The 18,496-nt window shown below is 36.0% G+C and overlaps 2 protein-coding genes across 3 annotated transcripts in view; one reads left to right on the forward strand and one right to left on the reverse strand.

Moving 5' to 3' along the window:
* Positions 1-18,496, reverse strand: part of LOC134742853 (uncharacterized) — a 273,946-nt gene that overhangs the window by 154,439 nt on the left and 101,011 nt on the right. The gene's annotated exons all lie outside the window — the stretch shown is intronic.
* LOC134743230 (cytochrome P450 4d2-like) lies at positions 6,074-17,744 on the forward strand. Of its 2 annotated transcripts, XM_063676632.1 has the most exons (10): positions 6,074-6,269; positions 9,107-9,196; positions 9,832-9,942; positions 10,901-11,086; positions 11,857-12,053; positions 12,365-12,428; positions 12,711-12,894; positions 14,674-14,825; positions 16,134-16,310; positions 17,483-17,743. In XM_063676632.1, exons 1-10 carry the CDS (start codon positions 6,113-6,115, stop codon positions 17,659-17,661), a joined length of 1,497 nt encoding a protein of 498 aa, XP_063532702.1. In that variant the 5' UTR covers positions 6,074-6,112; the 3' UTR covers positions 17,662-17,743. The 2 variants fall into 2 exon arrangements, with proteins under 2 accessions (XP_063532702.1, XP_063532703.1); XM_063676633.1 differs by lacking the exon at positions 10,901-11,086 and having other exon boundaries at positions 17,483-17,744.

Below are 18,496 nucleotides of genomic sequence, written 5' to 3' on the forward strand. Positions count from 1 at the left end.
TTTAGTTCATTTAGTACAGTAGTACACCGAGAGAAACATACTAGCCGGCCGGGCGGGAGCCGTTCGGACATCTTTGCTCGCACGCGCTCAGCGAGCGGCGAGCCGGCGAGTCGACGCTTAGTTCGGTCGGATCACTCTAATCGCTTTGCTGTCATTGTCACTCCTCGGTCCTCGCTCCCATTCTGTTTCGTTCGCGTGTAGTGTACTAAAACGTACTAAGAGCAGAATCGTTAGGGAATAGTTCGGTCTAGTACAGTAGAGGGAATCGTGTCTTTCTGATTTTAGTACATGTACCATGCCTAGAACCAAGACGAAAACCAGTTAAAAACCATATAAATTGTTGAATTGGGATCGCCCGCAGGAACCACATAAATTTAACCTGTAAATATAGTTTTTTTATTTATAAATCAATAAACGAATTTGTATATCTATATTAATAGCAAGTTAATTTAACCCCCTTATTGACGTTTACAGGTGATAAAATACGTTAAAAATTTCAAGTGTGCCTAAAGTGATAGTAAAAGTGTTCCCTCTATTTCTTGATCCTGATCTGATGACAGTGAGATCAACTGTGAAATAGTTATTTGTTATACAAGGGTGCAAAGTTGTATTTTACCCGCGAGTGTGGAATTGAAACACGAGCAAGCGAAAGGATTCTATAGTTGAACCACGAGTGAAGCGAGTGGTTCTAAAATAGAATCCTGAGCGTAGCGAGTGTTTTAACACACGAGAAGTAAAATACATTTGCACCCGTGTGTAACACAAAACTTTTCCCCCCACTATAGCGAGGAAGGTGCAAGATCCACAGGCGTTAGATCATCTTCATCAACTGGAATCACTCATTTTTTTACGATATTATAACAAAAAACTGGAAATTCTGTACTTTTACGTAAGAAGTTTTTAAGTAAAATTGACAATGTTGACATTTCTGACGTATGAAATGTCAATGATGCGTTTTGAAATTGCATTGACTCAACTTGTGCGTTCAGAATTATGATCAACATCATTATAAAAGAACAAAGGTTTTTATAGAATTTTAAGGTTTATGACTTAAAATAATTAAATAAAGCTAAATTTGGTATTTTTTATTAAATACTCAAACCATTTATTTAATGATAATTAATATCGAACAAACCATTATTATGAGCGTTTTACGTTTTGTTATCTGTCAAAAGCTACTTAAACACGCTCCATCCAAGGTCAAATTACTTTCCCCACTAGTGGATAAAATGCGTTTTTCCCCGCTTGTTTTAAAGGATAAAAGACGGCTTTCCGAGCTAGTGAGGGGAAAAATACTTTAAAGAATAAGTAACAGCAAATATAACTATGTAGGTAACAATTAGGTATAGATATAGCCAGGACATATATTTTCATTTTTTCGGTTTCATAAGTAATAGTACCTATTTTTTAACGTTTTTTAATAAAATCAATTGTCATGATTTTAACCTTTTTCTAAAACTAAAAAAACAAGGTATACTCACATTTGATAACAACGCCCGTTAATTTAGATTTGCAATATATTTTTAAAAACATTTTTCATTTTGAAAACAAATGACTTTATTTCACTCGCAGCCCACTTTTTCTTTGAAATAAAAAACTGCTATAAAACAAATCTGAATCAGAATCAGATATTTATTTTTTTAAACAACATTATAACAGGGTACAAAAGGTCATGCATATTTGAAAAAAAGAACTACATGTTTGATCACAAAGACATGCAAATAGGTATTTAAGAACGCCATGTCTCATGTGTATCGCATGGATAAATTATTATACCTACTCTTTTAAATGTATATCATTGAGATATCCTTGAATGGTATAACATTCCTTAGACGCAAAAAAGTTATACAATGCAGTTTTTAATTCTTTAATGTTTTCTAATTTTAGGTTGCTTATTGGTAATATAGTAAACATTCGGGGCGCCATACCAATTATGCTTATAGACACAAAGGTAATTCTAGATGACTTATAAAGTTAATATAATAAAATTTTCCCTGCTTCAAAGTTTCCTAATCACATGTCATGATGTCATAAATTGCTATACATTGTATATGTCATCTGATATAGACAATTATCTACCTAAGTGAATAATTGAGAAGTCACTGCAACGGATCAAAACTTTCACGAGTATACCTGTGTCCATCATCAAAAATGACTTGGTAAGTATGAAAATAAGTATGTATGTGTGCTGTGTCCAGCAGTGGGACGTACTTATATAGGGTACTTATATAAATATGAGTAGATATGTTACTCGAATGGAGGCCGTTAAACGCAGTGTTACCGGAAGACCAATTAACGCGTTAGACAGGACAGGCCTAAGAAAATGAACTGACACATAAATATATTCGTACTTATAGTTAGTTTAAACAAACGTGATAATTTTCTGGTGCTCCGCATTTGTATGGAATATGCAAATTCCATTATGATCACTTAATCATTTATGCCTGGAGGAAGTTTTTAAAAAACTGGCGGTCTCTTGGGAGACGAAGGGTATCGAGGTCGGCGATAGGAGGTTGACAAACCTGAACATGTATGCTACAGGAACTTAGCGACGCAAGCCTTGAGGTTGGTCTGACGATGAATAGATCCAAAACCCAGTTAATGACCAACAGCAAGAAGCACGAGGTGACAGTGGATGGTAACATTTTGCAATATCTCGACGAGTATACCTATCTGGGCCAGATACCTCACAGATCCTTGGGTGGGGGTTGAGTTGGGTGAGATCCTTCACAGATCGCCAGGACAAGGAGATCGATATAAGGATCGAAAACGCCTGGCAAAGCTTCTAGGCATGGAGACTGTATAAAGGAGCCAAATCTCTGTATGAAAAGTGTCCATCAAAAAACAGTAATTAGGCGGCGCCACCATACACCGAAATACTACCAAAAACAACCTACGTAATTTGGTCGGGTTATTTGTTGCCTTATGTGGTTCATGTTATACTCATGTCCCAGAGCCTAACTAGCGCCACCGGAGAGATTAGGAACTATTATTTAAAGCTTAACGCGGTCACTTTTACAACAATTTTGCCATAAGAAATTGAGATCCTTTCTATACCATCCATACTTCTAGGGGAGGCCTTAAAAAAACACGTGGTTTTAACATTGTCATATTTTTTTTTATTTTGCTTCCAGCTGCTTGTTTTAATTGAAAATTTTTAATTTTTTTAAACAGGATTACACGCATTCCAAGTTGGATTGTACGCTCTAAATTTATCCATTTTTGTTAGTGAGTTTAAATCATTGAACCAGTTTTCAAGAACACACTTTAACACATGATTTTTATGATTTATTGGAATCCAAATATCTGAAACTATAAATTCAACACGTACTGTACGTCGAAACGGTCATCTCTGTCTGAGACTTAATATAGGTAGATTAATATTTAACTGTAACGGGCGAAGTAGTAGTAAAATACATTTTTATATTAAATACGTACATTTTACAAGTGATATTGCAGACATTGTTTAGTTTTTTTTTGCAAATTAATTGCCTGATCCAAATCCTGCCTTACCTACTGCTTTTTATAGACAATGTTGTGATTAATATAGCTTACAAAATACAATTTATATACATTTTTAAATCCCTATTGGACCATAAAAATAATGATATAATAACTGTACTGTAATAACAGCACAACTAATTATATAAACGACTTGTTACCGTAATAACTGTTTATGTATCTTAAAGTACCTCAATATTGCAAAGTCACATAATATTAACTAGGTATTTAGATTTTACTTAATGCCTGTTGTTTCTTGTGTAGGTACTATTTATAATTACATCTTATCTTATTTTAATTATAGTTCCATTAAATAATTATTATGGCTAGTAATACACGCGGTAGTGTTTATAATATTATGAGGAGTGTCTTTTCAAAAGGGTTTATTTCTCTAAGAAAAACCATACAAAAATAAGCCTTGAGAAAGCTTTTTTGTATGGTTTTTCATAGAGAAATAAACCCTTTTGAAAAGACACTCCTATATAAGATATAATAGATCGTTCAAACGATTAGTGTGCTAGAAATAAATTATATTGAGGCAAATTGGGGTAACTTCGAAATCGGGGTAATTTATAAAGCAATGTACAACTTAAGTTATTTATGTTAAAGTTACTAACTATCCTACTAGAAACTAAAATAGAAGATTTTACACAAATCAACGAGAGAAAAATGTAGCAAATTTTAAATTACTTAATTAAATAAACCACATTCATTTAAAAGATAAATGAATGTTAAAAGATATGGTAAATCTTTTAAATGAATGTGGATTTTTACGCAGCACTTTTTAGGGTTCCGAAGACAAATGGCAAAAAACGGAACCCTTATAGATTCGTCATGTCTGTCTGTCTCTGTATGTCTGTCTGTCTGTCCGTCCGTATGTCACAGCCACTTTTCTCTGAAACTATAAGAAGTATAAAACTTGGTAAGTAGATGTATTCTGTGAACCGCATTAAGATTTTCACACAAAAATAAAATAAAAAACAATAAATTTTGGGGGCTCCCCATACTTGGAACTGAAACTCAATTATTTTTTTCATCAAACCCATACGTGTGGAGTATCTATGGATAGGTCTTCAAAAATGATATTGAGGTTTCTAATATCATTTTTTTCTAAACTGAATAGTTTGCGCGAGAGACACTTCCAAAGTGGTAAAATGTGTCCCCCCCCCCCCCCCCCGTAACTTCTAAAATAAGAAAATGATACAACTGAAAAAATATATGATGTACATTACCATGCAAACTTCCACCGAAAATTTGTTTGAACGAGATCTGGTAAGTAGTTTTTTTTTTATACGTCATAAATCGTAAACCGCACGCACCGCACCGCACCGTCCACTCACGTTTCGCATAAAAATACATTGTTAAAATTATGTAATGTATGGAACCCTCGCTGCGCGAGTCCGACTCGCACTTGGCCGGTTTTTTCAAATAATTTATGGATATGAAACTACAAAATAAAATTACAACCATAATATAACGTCTGTTATGACTTTCAGCATTATATATTCCACCATACCTGTTTTTTGTTCAACAGCGTCTTTAGACAGTCTTTACCAAGTTTTCCTGTTATTTTTTTATTTTATTGTTTTAACTGGATATTTAAAATTGTATTGTAGCAGGAAGCGAGTGAAGATTATCAGAAAACGCTGTTCAACAAGTATAGGCTGTATAGGTACGGACAGTACGGTGGAATATATAATGCTGAAAAGTCACAGAAAACAACGTTATATTATGATTGTATTTTTATTATGTAGGTTGATATCCACAGCAAAAAAAGCACTGCTTGAAATCCACATTCATTTAAAAGATTTACCATATCATGCATAACCAGATTATTTCGTGTCCACTTTATTAACACAAAAAGGATAAAAATAAAAAATTGAAAAGATAAATGCTCTAAGGAAGTGTTCGAAATAATCCCCCTGTTGCTTCTTTCCGCCTTTGCTCTACGCGAGAACATTTTAATCTCCACCACTTAGATGGTTGGTACGTTGGTAGTCCTCAACTGTGCGTTTTTTTAAACGTAATAATTTAATGAAAAGTTCTCAAGTCTTTCATAAGTCCAGAAACACTCCTGAGGCTGTGTACAGCACTAGTGTCGTTTTTAGACAGCCTTATCCATTATGTCACTTTTCTTTAGTTTATATAAAGTCAAGACGTTTCCTCGTAACTCGTTTATAGACTATAAGGACCATTTTGAGCGAGCATTGTTTTGACAATGACACGCATGGTTACCAGTTCAGAGTTGAGTGCAAGTCCGTTGTGCGCGTGAGACGGTCAACACTAAAGGTTTACAAAAAAAACATACAAAAAGATTTTGATTTCAAATTATACCGTATCAGCACGTGAAGTAGTATTTTGATATAACAGTGACTAAATTACATGTTTGTGAATAAAATAAATAAAAAATCTAAAAATAAGATTTCGATTTAAAAGTGTACTTTATGAGAAAGAAATGACAAGTATCAGTAAATTAAATCAAAGCAATTTTCCAAATATGAGGACGCCTTAATATTTAAAAACTGCATTAAAAAATAGTGTGACTTGTTGATTGTAATGAAATTGTTGATTTTAAACTGACGTTTTGGAACCTGGTACAATTTAGTTAACAATGTTTTGGTTACTACTGATAGTGGCCTGTTTAGTGTGGGTGGTGTACAACAAACTTGAGAATCGTAAAATTGTGGAACTTTCCCGTAAACTACCAGGGGATTTAACATCATGGCCGATACTTGGACATGCTTACATGCTGCGAGGCAGTGATGAAGGTATTTATAAATACTTAATCCTATGTTTTTCTCACTTTGGCTGTCAATGCCTATTTAATGCTGAATGTACCAATATCAAAGAAAAGTCATGTGTTTCTTCTCTCTGTTCACTCAATTAACTTTTTTTTATATACCACGTCGGTGGCAAACAAGCATACGGCCTGCCTGATGGTAAGCAGTCACCGTAGCCTATGGACGCCTGCAACTCCAGTGGTGTTACATACGCGTTGCCGGCCCTTTAAAAACGTGTACACTCCTTTTTTGAAGAACCCCATGCTGTAGCCCCTCGGGAAAAGTGTGTGGCCTATACGGTACTTGCATACAGTATCTTGCAGCTCTCTCTAGTCTAGAAAAACCGAGATAATCGAGTACGATGGTACTGTCCAAGAAATACTGAGAATTCATCATCACCACAAAAAAATTATTAAGTTTGTTAAAAAATGTTTTTTACATAGTTATTTAAAAATGGTCACTACTGGAAACAGTAAATACAAGGATAACTACAATTCTTACCATATTTACAAATAGCCCACTAGTATAATTGTAAACAAGTTTTTAATATCTACATCATAAAGTTCACTTTCTACAAAATTGGGAAACGAAGATATATAGTTAAAGCTGAGAAATCAGTCAACGTAGGCAGTGAAATGCAATAGGTAATATATAATAAGTGTACAATAATTATGTACTTCCTGTGATGCAAGGCAAACGAATTACGCGACTGACAATAAATAAGGTGGATTATGCTTTCCGACTGCGCATACAGGCCAGTTCGAACGTGCACTGACATCAAACCGATATCAGAATTATATCGGAATCATATCAGTCAGCTGTCATTCGCACGGGCGTCTCGCTTGCACTAATACTTGTGCGGAGTAGTGTGAGCGAAATGTATGTTGGAATGACAGCTGGTACAATGCGAATATCATACCAATATCGGTTTGATGTCAGTGCACGTTTGAACTGGCCATATAAGCCATGATACAGTAGCGCCAAAAAAATATCATATTGCTATTTTTATGCAGGCATTCATTCGAAAATTCGTGAAATAAGACTATATCATATAAACAATGATTGTATCATCATCACGCCCTATATATAGTATATATGCTGCGTCCCACTGCACGTGGCAACAGGCAGCCACATTAGCACAATGCGGATTGGGGACTTCACACACACCAATAACGTTGTGGTTACGTATGTTGTAGATTATTGCATTTCTTGTTTGAAAACACTCAAAAGCGAGCATATTTCCAGACTTAAGTGGCAGTGGGCGGGCCACATTGCTCGCAGAACCGATGGCTGATGGGGCAGAAAGGTTCTCGAGTGGCGACCACGTACCGGAAGACGCAGCCTGGGAAGGCCCCAGTCTAGATGGACCGACGATCTGGTTAAAGTCGCGGGAAACTGTTGGTTGAGGGCAGCGAATGACCGTTCGTTGTGGAGATCCTTGGGGGAGGGCTTTGTCCATCAGTAGACGTCTTTCGGCTGAGATGATGATGATGATGAAATTAATCGCCAGCATCAAAATAAATACCAAAATACATAAGTGTTTTCTGCGGTCACTGCAGTGAAGTGACATGTAATCAGTTTAAGATTACATCAAGACCACATTAACCGGCTTGTTTAAGGCCAGTTGTGGCCAGAAAACGGGTGTTGCATCCAAATTGCTCATTGTCAAGGACGCATTTACTCGTACTTTTTGGACATATTGTATCTTAACTAGTGTAGTGAAGTAAATTTTTATTATAAAAACTTTATTGGTGTTATTGTGATTCTTATAATTTCAGTAGGTATATGTACTTTTACAGTGTTGTAGACAATATTGTATATCTAAATCAATCGATTGTTTGTTCTCACATTCGTCTGCATCTTTTAACAACTATAAACGCCTACCAATTTTAGCGCGTTAAAATATATGTGACTTATCAACAATATCAGCATGTTACATTTAAAACTTTCGCGGTTTGAACACATATTAAATCACATTTAGAAACGGGTCTATCGCGAATTTATTTTGTTACCTTCGTCGAAACGTCGGTAAATAAAGGTAACAAAATAAATTCGCGATAGACCCGTTTTTAAATGTGATTTAATATCAGCATGCCTCTTAATAACTTCCATAATGACCATATAAATCAGTTTACGAAAAGTTCAGACACATGATTGCGACCTCGATTGTGCACAGTATTATGGGCAAATTATGGGTGCAAAACCAGGAGACTATTCGAAGTTTTAAAATATTAACTTTATATTTTATTAATACGAAATGAACTTGATACGACTCGATGCGGACGCGCTCATGCTTTTTCATACGCGCAAGACGCAATACGAATCGTATAGTCATCATGTTAGCAATAAACAAGTTGTTGAGACGTTAAAACTTAGAATATGCCTCTCGCTTCCTCTGTCAACATTGAACTTCAATAAATCGATTAATGTGGCAAAATGTCTTGATATTATCTCACATTCCATGTTAATCCACTGCGGTGACCGCAAAACCTTGATGTATGTACTTTAGGGACATTAATTGTTTGTACAGGAAGGTCATGCGTCATGCGTCATCTTGAACGACTTAAAGGCCAGATAATATTCCATATAAAGTATTTTTTGTGATATAAATATATTTTTATTTTGGTAATGAAACAGTAATATAGGACGTACACGTAAGTGTAATAAGCATGAGCGGTAGGTATTACATGGAAAAAATATTTTCGTAATACAAACTTCCACAGATTCTATGGATAATATTTATGAGGAAGTCTTTTCATTTACCTTCTTCTTTTTAAGTCATAAACCTCTTTTAACTGCCAAAAATATAATTGTGTTGATTACAGATCAAATGAAGGTGTTCCAGAAATCCGGACGATTAACAATCAACCGCGGGGGGCTAGCGTCTTACTGGGTAGCCAACCGACTCTACATCAGTAAGAAGCTTATAATCTTACTTGAATTTAACCTGCTATATAATATTGTTAACATTCCGAATATTAAGTTAACCTTACAGTCAGTCACCTGCAATAATATTGTTACTCTTCAAAGGCCGCAAAAATACGTGATACGCTTTTATGGCTCTACAAATAAGATCGCGTCAGATATTTATGCCCTTCGTTGTTTAACATATTATTGCAGGTGACTTTACCTATTTATTGTAAGTGGGCAAAATTTTGGTGCATTAGTCAAGAATTTTCTACTCGTAAATCTTGAATATTCAAAATTTCTTCAGCAGAAAATGTTGCCTGGAAGATCAATAGACTGGTAGTCACAAAAAATGATGCTTTTGGACACCAAGTGAAAAAAATAATTAAGAGGATATATGGTTATATAGGAGTAGCCATTAACAGGCGTTCCCCTCTATCAAAAATAGGCGGCCAATGGTCATACACCATGTATGGACTGACGTTCATCTGGCATTGCTATTTTTACGTTGCCTTGCCCCTCCCCCGCAAAAATCGGCAGATTGTTTTGTACAGAAAATTGCAGACAAAGCGTCTCCGTTTGGTTATATGCTCTAAGACGTTGATAGATAACAAGATATTTGTAATTTTTTCATACGCTTCAGTGGTAGCAGATCCATTAGCTGCAGAGGTGATTCTAAAAAATTGCTTGGACAAGGACCACGTCATGAAGTTCCTGCAGTTTCTCGTTGGAAATGGGAGCATTTACGCACCAGGTATTTAGATAGACACATACAATAGGACTATTAACGGCATAGGACCCTTCATAAGTTACATTAATGGACCGATATAGACAATCATGACTGTGTGCTAACTAGACGGGTCTCTATTGTTTGACATAATTATTGAGTCATAATGCAATGATTGTCATATTATCATTAGTCATAATTTGCTATTTCTCAGAAACGCGTAACTATTCAGGATTACCATAAAACAAACCTAACCTACCCTATCTATAGGATAACCCGAGAAAATCCTGAAAAGTTAACGGTTTCGGAATTATGACTAATGATAATATGACAATCATTACATTATGACTTTCAATAATTATGTCAAACAAAAGGACCCCAACTAGACAAATGCTATGGATTTTTTTTGAGGGAGGTCTAACCTAATCCTTCATCATCTATCGACTAAAATAACGATAATTGATAAAATAATTTACATTGAGAAAGAAGAATAAAAAGATGGGGTGTTCCTGCTGATCATGAAAACGCTTTTCTATCTTTTTAACAGATTTATGGCGATTATGTATCCGCGCTTCATAATATGGTTTCTTCATTGCGCGCTTCATTTCTTAGGTGGTTGCGTATAGTTCTTTATTGCGCCATAGAAGTTCCAAATCTCTTCTTCTTAGTCGTTTCGCTTTTGACAGTGGTCGTGGTCATCATCGGATGGTGACGAAGAAGTTCCAAATATTCATATTGGAAGTTAGTTCACAGAAATTAACGCCTTACTCTGTTGCCTAATCTATCTTTTTTTTTATACTACGTCGGTGGCAAACAAGCATACGGCCCGCCTGATGTTAAGCAGTCTCCGTAGCCTATGTACGCCTGCAACTCCAGAGGAGTTACATGCGCGTTGCCGACCCTAACACTCCTCTTCCTCGTTGAGCTCTGAAGTTAAACAAGAAGACTATGGAAACAAATATTTTCTATACGACTTCCATTTCAGTATCAATATGGCGTCCTCGGAGAAAGCTCATAGCTCCTACATTCAGCATGAAGAACCTAAACCGGTTTGTGGAGGTGTTCGCTAGGCAGAGTGCAGTAATGGTGGACCAGATCGAATCCTCCGCTGGACGGGGTACCTTCTCCGTGTGGAGGTTCCTCACAACTTACACTTTTGACGCTGTTGGTGGTACGTAAGGATTGTTTATTGTGTATTTAATTATTTAGTAAGTTATAGTTTGTAAATTCACGTTACATGTCTTCTGTAGCTATTTGTGTGCCATATGGCGAAGATTCATTTGGAATTTGGGATTTAGCTTTAAGTACTTTATAAAGGATCTGTTTTTCTTTTTTTAGGTTTATTATTTAATTGATATTCTATGTACGATGGCTAAGGTATTTACGTCCGGAGCATCAGCTAACTAATCACTCGTATATTCATTTAATCGACATTATTCTATAATACGACTCGACGTGGGAACATTGTTATACTGAATATTGTATATTGTTCAGCATTTTACTTTATCCAACACGAATGTTGAGTTTTTGTAATTTACCTAGCTGTTCATAGAACGGCTGTGTGTCAATAGTGATGGATGTTTTATTCACACATCAATTAAAGTTAATATGGTAATTTTAATAATTGCTTTAAGTTATAAATAGTCAAAAAAATTAACAGGCACTTCTTAAAATCGCTTAAAATCTGTTAGCCAAACGCGAGATAATCGCAAACAAACTACATACAAACATACAGGTCAAACTAAGAACCTCTTTTTTTTAAGGAGGTAAAAATTTTTTTTACCGTCATAGTCGGTACAAAAAATACAAGTTGAGGTGGGTATTTACTTTTTTTAGGGGCAAGAGAGTTCATGACAATTCTATATAAATTAATATTAGGTCATCTTCAGTATCAGGCCGTGGTGTTTTTCTTACCCAACCTAATCTTTTTTTATTTTGCAGAAACGACATTAGGCGTCCAAATGAGAGCCCAGCTAGGTCCCAACCAAGCGTTCCTAGACGCCCTAGAAGAGTTTATGCAACTACTGGCCACCCGCATGGTGCAGCCCTGGCTCTATGCTGACTGCGTGTATAGCCTTCTTCCTCAGTACAGGCGGGCCGACAAGTGCCGGAGGCTCATGTATGAGTTTGTAGAACAGGTGAGAAAAGTTCTAATTTTAAAATGTACCCTGAACCGGACTTCTGACCGTACGGTTTAAGAGAAATTTTCTTCTGATATTCAAAGATTCAGCAAAGGGATGTCTACTTTTTGCTGATTTATTAGCCGTCCGTACACTTATTTGCCAATGATGTTGATTATAATAAAACACAAAGATTTAGCCGGACTGCAGTTGCGTCAACTCCTTGAATGGCCAAATGAAAGCTTAGTTCGTACCGGACAAATTATTTAAGCGTTTCGAGCCTACATTTAGCATGATCACTCTAAATATTAATTCATTTACCTTTTCAGGTCATAAAGACAAAGAGAATGGAAATGGAACAGAGAGCTAAGACGAATTCACGGCAAAACCCAGGTAACGGATTTTTTGTCAAAGTAATCCGATATTTTATGATTCCATTAGAAAATTAAGAGCTCTTTTAATATCGCGATGTGTGCCCGTTAGGCTATCTAAAGACTGTTAAAGTTACCATCGCTCTAGTACACCCATTATAAAAACCCGTTTAAAAAAAGTTGGTACTTAACATATAAAAAAACCTATTCTTGTTCACTTCAAGTAATATTACAAACGTATATACTGTGAGCCGTTTAAAAAACGTGGAACTTAAAAGAGGCTATTAATTCGGTCGTGTTACAGAAGTATTCAGTCCACAATCGTTCCTCGAGATGCTTCTAGAATCTACTCAGCTAACTGACCACGAGCTCGCGGAAGAGGCGCTGGTGACCACTGTCGCCGGAACGGACACTTCTGCTGTTGCCGCTTCTTTCACCGTCCTCATGCTGTCGAGGCATCCTGAGGTCCAGGCTAGAGTGTATGAAGAGTAAGTCTTGTATATTTTGAAGTACAAAATATGCCCAGCTTGTTTTGTGGTATTAAGTTTTTTTAGGCTATTATGTGAAGTGTGTGGTGGTGGTGGGGAGTGGGACGACTTCTCATCCTAATTGACAATTGTCTACTATCAAATGACTATTCCGTCCCATAACCGTCAAAGCGGGGCCAGTCATACTACTCATGCTTATTATAAAAATATAGCGAGCCCCATTTTGTATGTAGTGGTGTGCATTGCATCAATAGGGAATATTACGCGAAACTCTGCGTAGGGGGCGCCACTACCACAATCTGAAGGTCTAACGCGAAACAAGACAATGGAAATTTCGTTATCTAACATCTCTGTCACTTACATATTCGAGCGATAAAGAGGCAGATAGCTAAATTTCGGATTTTGCGTTTCCCGATAGGTCCACTGTAAACAAACCGCCTTGATGCATCAATGTCATATTTTATTTTTACCTACAACGTTGCGAACATAACCATCTGACGAAGCATTTGAACGCCAATTGAGATCCTTTTTATTGGATAATCCATTATATTCTGTAAAAGAATATATGGAAATGACGTCTAATATTATCAATAGATTTAATTAATTATATGATATAATATTGCTTACCTATTCCAAAGGTAGATATAACTCCGTAATAGATGGATACAGTCTAAGGAAAAAACGTGCCTCGAAAATCACGAAAATTTGATTTTCGATCAGATGGCGCCACTAGTTTTGGCCTACAGACGTATAGAGGGCGTTGACTGTTTCGTTTGTTATTTATAATTTTAACGCATACCAGTGAAAGAACATGGTTCAAAATCATATAAAAATAATTAATGCAAATAAAAAAATCATTTATCCATATTTAAATACATTTTATCGTATTTTTATGAATATTTATTTTTAGTTTTAAAGTGTGTCGACAGATGGCAGTGAATTTACTGGGGTTACAAAATTTACTATGACAGTACCGCTCTAGTATAGGTTACTCTATGCCTATTCTTATATTGTAATGTAATGCATTGTACTATAATTTGATGACCATTACGAGATACCTAGGTATAACTAGCCATATTGACATCTTTTTCTTAACCATGCTATTACTGACATCGTATATTTATTTCCCAACATTTATTTGACTTTGTGATTAATTTTTATCTGTATTGACATTTGTATATAATAAGTGACGATCATAATATAAATTCGTATAGATTAAGTTAAAATAATTTATAATGTAATTTAATATTATGAAATAAATAAATCTAAATCTAAATCTATTATCTGAAAACTTGTCAGAAAACTGTTAGAGGCACAGTATGTATGAGTTACTCTATGGTTTACTAAAGGGACTAGTGCTGCACTCTGGTGGCAGAACATTGCAGTAATACCCCATATTAGGTACGGTAAAAAATGTAAATACTTTGTCACTAAAGCACTAATCAAATATTTAAGTGTGTATTTAAGAATTAAACAGGACGTGTAGAAAAACAATGTCCGGCCTTGTTCCAGCATGTAAGATAAACAACTAACATTCCTAAAAGAGATAAAGTTTAAATAAATAAACCTTTTTTAAACCAATAATGTATCTATAACAACACATTTGTTGTGGTTTGGTGGCTTGTTGTGGTTGAACATTTGTTCGGTATTTAATTAGTGTTAGATTATTTAATTTTAGTTTAGAATAGTTAAATTTAATATAGATTAGCATCTATAAATTAGATTAATAATAATTATAATCTTAATGTAATGGGTTGATACCTAAATAATTTTTTTAAGGTTGTGTGAAGTGCTCGGAGACTCCAACAGAGATGTGACGGCTGAAGATCTTCCAAGACTGAAGTACTTGGAAGCTGTGATCAAGGAGACACTGAGGTTGTACCCACCGGTACCGATCATAGTGCGATCTGTCGAGCAAGACACTGACCTACGTAAGTTAAAACAAGAATCTCATGTGACGAAATACTATATAGCAAAAAGGACATCCTGCTAAGATGGCTTCCTGTATTCTGGGTTGTACCAAAGACAATTAAGTAGACAGAGTACGATAATGAAATTAATAGTCTTTTTGGTAACAAAACTGATATATGGAGTGAGCACTCTATGTCTACTCTTAATTCTCTTTGGTTGTACTGTACCCACCGGCGCCGATCATAGTGCGATCTGTATGTATCCCTAGTGTAAATTTAATTTGACAGCGCGACGTGACGTACGTGTTTGCGTAAGTGTCATTTTGTATGGGATTATGAGTTTCCAAAACGTCCCGCTTGGCGCGCTATTCAAAATCCCATACAAAAATAGACATAACGCAAAAGCGAACGCTCGTCACGCTATCGAATGAAATTTGCACTAGGGGTTCTGCTCTGTCGAGCACGACAAGAAAAAATACATTTGACTAACTCAAGGGCCTGACACTCTTTGATAGAGAAAGATATTATTAGATATTATTGCGATTCCTATAAGAGGAAAGAGAAAATAGTGCCATGCTTGGCCTTATCACTGACCGGGTGGCATCAAAGGTAAGAGGCGATGGCGAAATACCGAAATTTATAAGAGTAAAAGAGAAAAAAATCCTATGCTGCCCAAATTTTATATGAATATTCTTTCTCTTACCCCCGGTCGCTCGGTGGAGCGTCTATAACTTCTTATATACACTATGTCCTTGGACTAAGGACTAACTACTATTAAGTAGGTACCTACTGTTCGCTAAGTATTCTGTGACTAGAAAAAATTACATCCTCCTAAGATGTCTTCTTACATTACTGGACCGATGCATCATCTTCACGATTAACAGAACATACTTTTAAAACTGTCTATTAAATTTAAGTTATAAAAGTTAAGTTAAGTTGAAATAGCGATATCAAAAAACATATCTTTATCATTAGTATTTCAAATAAGCAGGCGTCTATATATATATATACTTATTCAATTCCATATTACTCTTTAACCGCTCTCTGAATTTGATTGTGCTTTATACATGTGGAAGCACATTGCGAGCACTAACCGTAGGCAGTACTTTCACCCTAGAGTAGGCAGCCATTAGCTAGAACTGGAAATGCACCCGCCAACCTGACGTCAGGTTGGCGGACGTCATTTATATCTTAAATATCTCTGGAGTTTAAAGAGTACATTGCTCCAATTTTGGCGCACATTTGGCACATTGCTAGCACTAACTCCTGATGTATACCGCACGTCACCCGCCATCCTGATACTCACAAACTTTCAACCTATTTCGACAGCTTCCGGTCTCACCCTGGTGAAAGGAGTTGGCGTGGTCATCAACATCTGGGCGACGCACCGAAATCCTCGCTACTGGGGCTCAGACGCGGACCTATTCAGGCCAGAGCGCTTTCTGGAGCCACTCATGCATCCAGCGCAGTTCATGCCTTTTAGCTATGGCTTGAGGAACTGCCTAGGTAAGAGCCTCACGGGCCAATTCAAACAATGATCTAGATATCAACTATCCACTAGATATGAAACAGACACGATAACGAGATATTTAAGAAAGTCATGTCAAATTTGACATTTCCGCGATTCCGAATGTCCTCTAGAACGAGCTCTTTAAGATTTGCTTAAGATATTACTTAGACATCCAATTGATATCTAATGCATATCCCAAAACGTCACAATAATTGTAGCGTGAAATGACAATTGGTTTCTCGAATCGAACTACATAAGATAACTAGTTGAGAACTAAACTATAACGTATCTATTAGATCACATATTGTTCTCGTATCTAGTAATTATCACGTTCGAATTGACCGGTTAGAAGTAAAAAGACAGTCACTTAAAAACATAGCTAAGCCCTTAATATGTATGAACACATAATAGTGAAGTTGGTGGCAGTCAGATGATGCTGACTTGCGCATCAGGGGCGCATACGCGGATCTGTTCCGACTGATTCAACGTGTTCAAGTAATTTTGTTCCCTTCGATTAAATTATGCCCTAGTAGATGCCGACCTCGAATACGAGGACAAGCAGTAGCTTTAAGCGCATCCAAATGCAATTTTATCTTCATGTGTAAAATTTATTAGAATAAACAAAAATGTTGTGTGGAACTAGACGAACTAATTTGCATCGGGGCTCGTATATGGTATATATACTCTTGTCTCGTTATTATCATTGGCCATAGAAAACTAGCATGCGTTAAGTACCTACTACAAAATATTGTAACCGCTGACAACTAAATTGAATAGCTCTTTACTGATTTTTTATGGTAAATGAATTGTCAAACGTTGGCAGCCTTATTAGTTGTACTCGTCCATACAGTGCCATAATAGTACATTACGATACAAGTGCGAGAAATAGGAAATTCGAGTGGCGATAAATTAAAACACGACTGAAGGGAGTGTTTTAAATCAACACGAGTTGTTATTACCTATTCGCACATGTATCGTACAACGTCTTACAGTACATATATGGCCCTTTAAATTTTCGACATAGTTACGTAATGTGCTAATTATCGCACTAGTGCAGTAAAGTAGCACCATAATATGTACTGTAAAATATGTGGTTACATTACAAATATTACAATATTTTGTATTAGTGTCTTAATATTCCTCCGTGAAGGTTATTATCCATTTCCAGGTTACCAATACGCCATGATGTCCATAAAGACGGTTCTAGCCAGTCTCTTCCGCAAGTACCGTGCTCTGCCACCAGAGGGCGCAGACCAGACCACCCTCAAGAAACCTTTGAGGGTCAAGTTCGATATCATGATGAAGGACGTTCATAAATTCCAAATACAATTAGAAAGTAGGTTTTAGAATCTTAATACAATGTGTTCAAATAATTCTGAATTTGCAATTTATCGCGCTAAAAATAATTAATAGGTAATGGTGTTCAATATTATTTCAATAAAATTGTGATTGCGACAGGTCAAAACAGATTGACGTGGCGTGGCGTTTTAGTGTTAACGAAACCGTCAACGCCTTCTATACGACAGTAGGCCAAAGCTAGTAGCGCCCTCTGATCGAGAATCAAATTTTCTTGATTTTCGAGGCACGTTTTTTCCTTAGACTGTATCCATCTATAACGGAGTTATATCTTTGGCATAACAAAAAGAAAATGACAACTATCATAACTAATAATTTTTGGTCAACAGCGCCATCTTTACGATTTCGTAGGAAACTTTTAGGCACGTGCAGTTAGGTTACTTGACTGTGTTTTGTGTTATGTTGTGGCGTATAGTAAGTCTTAGTTCAGTTTTTTTACGAAAAGTGTTCTAGATGGCGCCTATTTCAGAATTTAAAATAGAAAATTAACATTTAAAATTAGTTAATTCTTATCTAAATAAACGTGATAGGTATAACATTGTTAATAATATAACTTGTTAATTCTTAATAAACGCTTAAATGTCCTAAATAATTGTAAAATAATAATTGTATAAGTGCAAAAGTCAAGAAGAGATTGTTTTTCTTCTATTCCTAGTTACCTTCCTTTTTACAATCCGACCCGTATGTACACTTGTACAGTCACCATCAGATATATCGAAGCGGCCAAGGTGCTCACAAATATCTGAACATGCCTGTATTGTCAAGGCGCTAGAATGCGTAATATGATATTTTTGAGCACCTCGCGGCCGCTCTGTTTTAGATATAT

This window comes from Cydia strobilella, chromosome 7 (assembly GCF_947568885.1).
Source record: "Cydia strobilella chromosome 7, ilCydStro3.1, whole genome shotgun sequence".
NCBI classification, from domain to species: Eukaryota; Metazoa; Arthropoda; class Insecta; order Lepidoptera; family Tortricidae; genus Cydia; species Cydia strobilella.

Excerpts from the sequence above, each read along its gene's own strand:
- LOC134743230 (XM_063676632.1), top strand. The coding sequence starts at position 6,113 with ATGTTTTGGTTACTACTGATAGTGGCCTGTTTAGTGTGGGTGGTGTAC. Across the intron at positions 12,895-14,673 it reads CAGGCTAGAGTGTATGAAGA|GTTGTGTGAAGTGCTCGGAG; the intron begins GTAAGTCTTGTA and ends AATTTTTTTAAG. Across the intron at positions 14,826-16,133 it reads CGAGCAAGACACTGACCTAC|CTTCCGGTCTCACCCTGGTG; the intron begins GTAAGTTAAAAC and ends CTATTTCGACAG.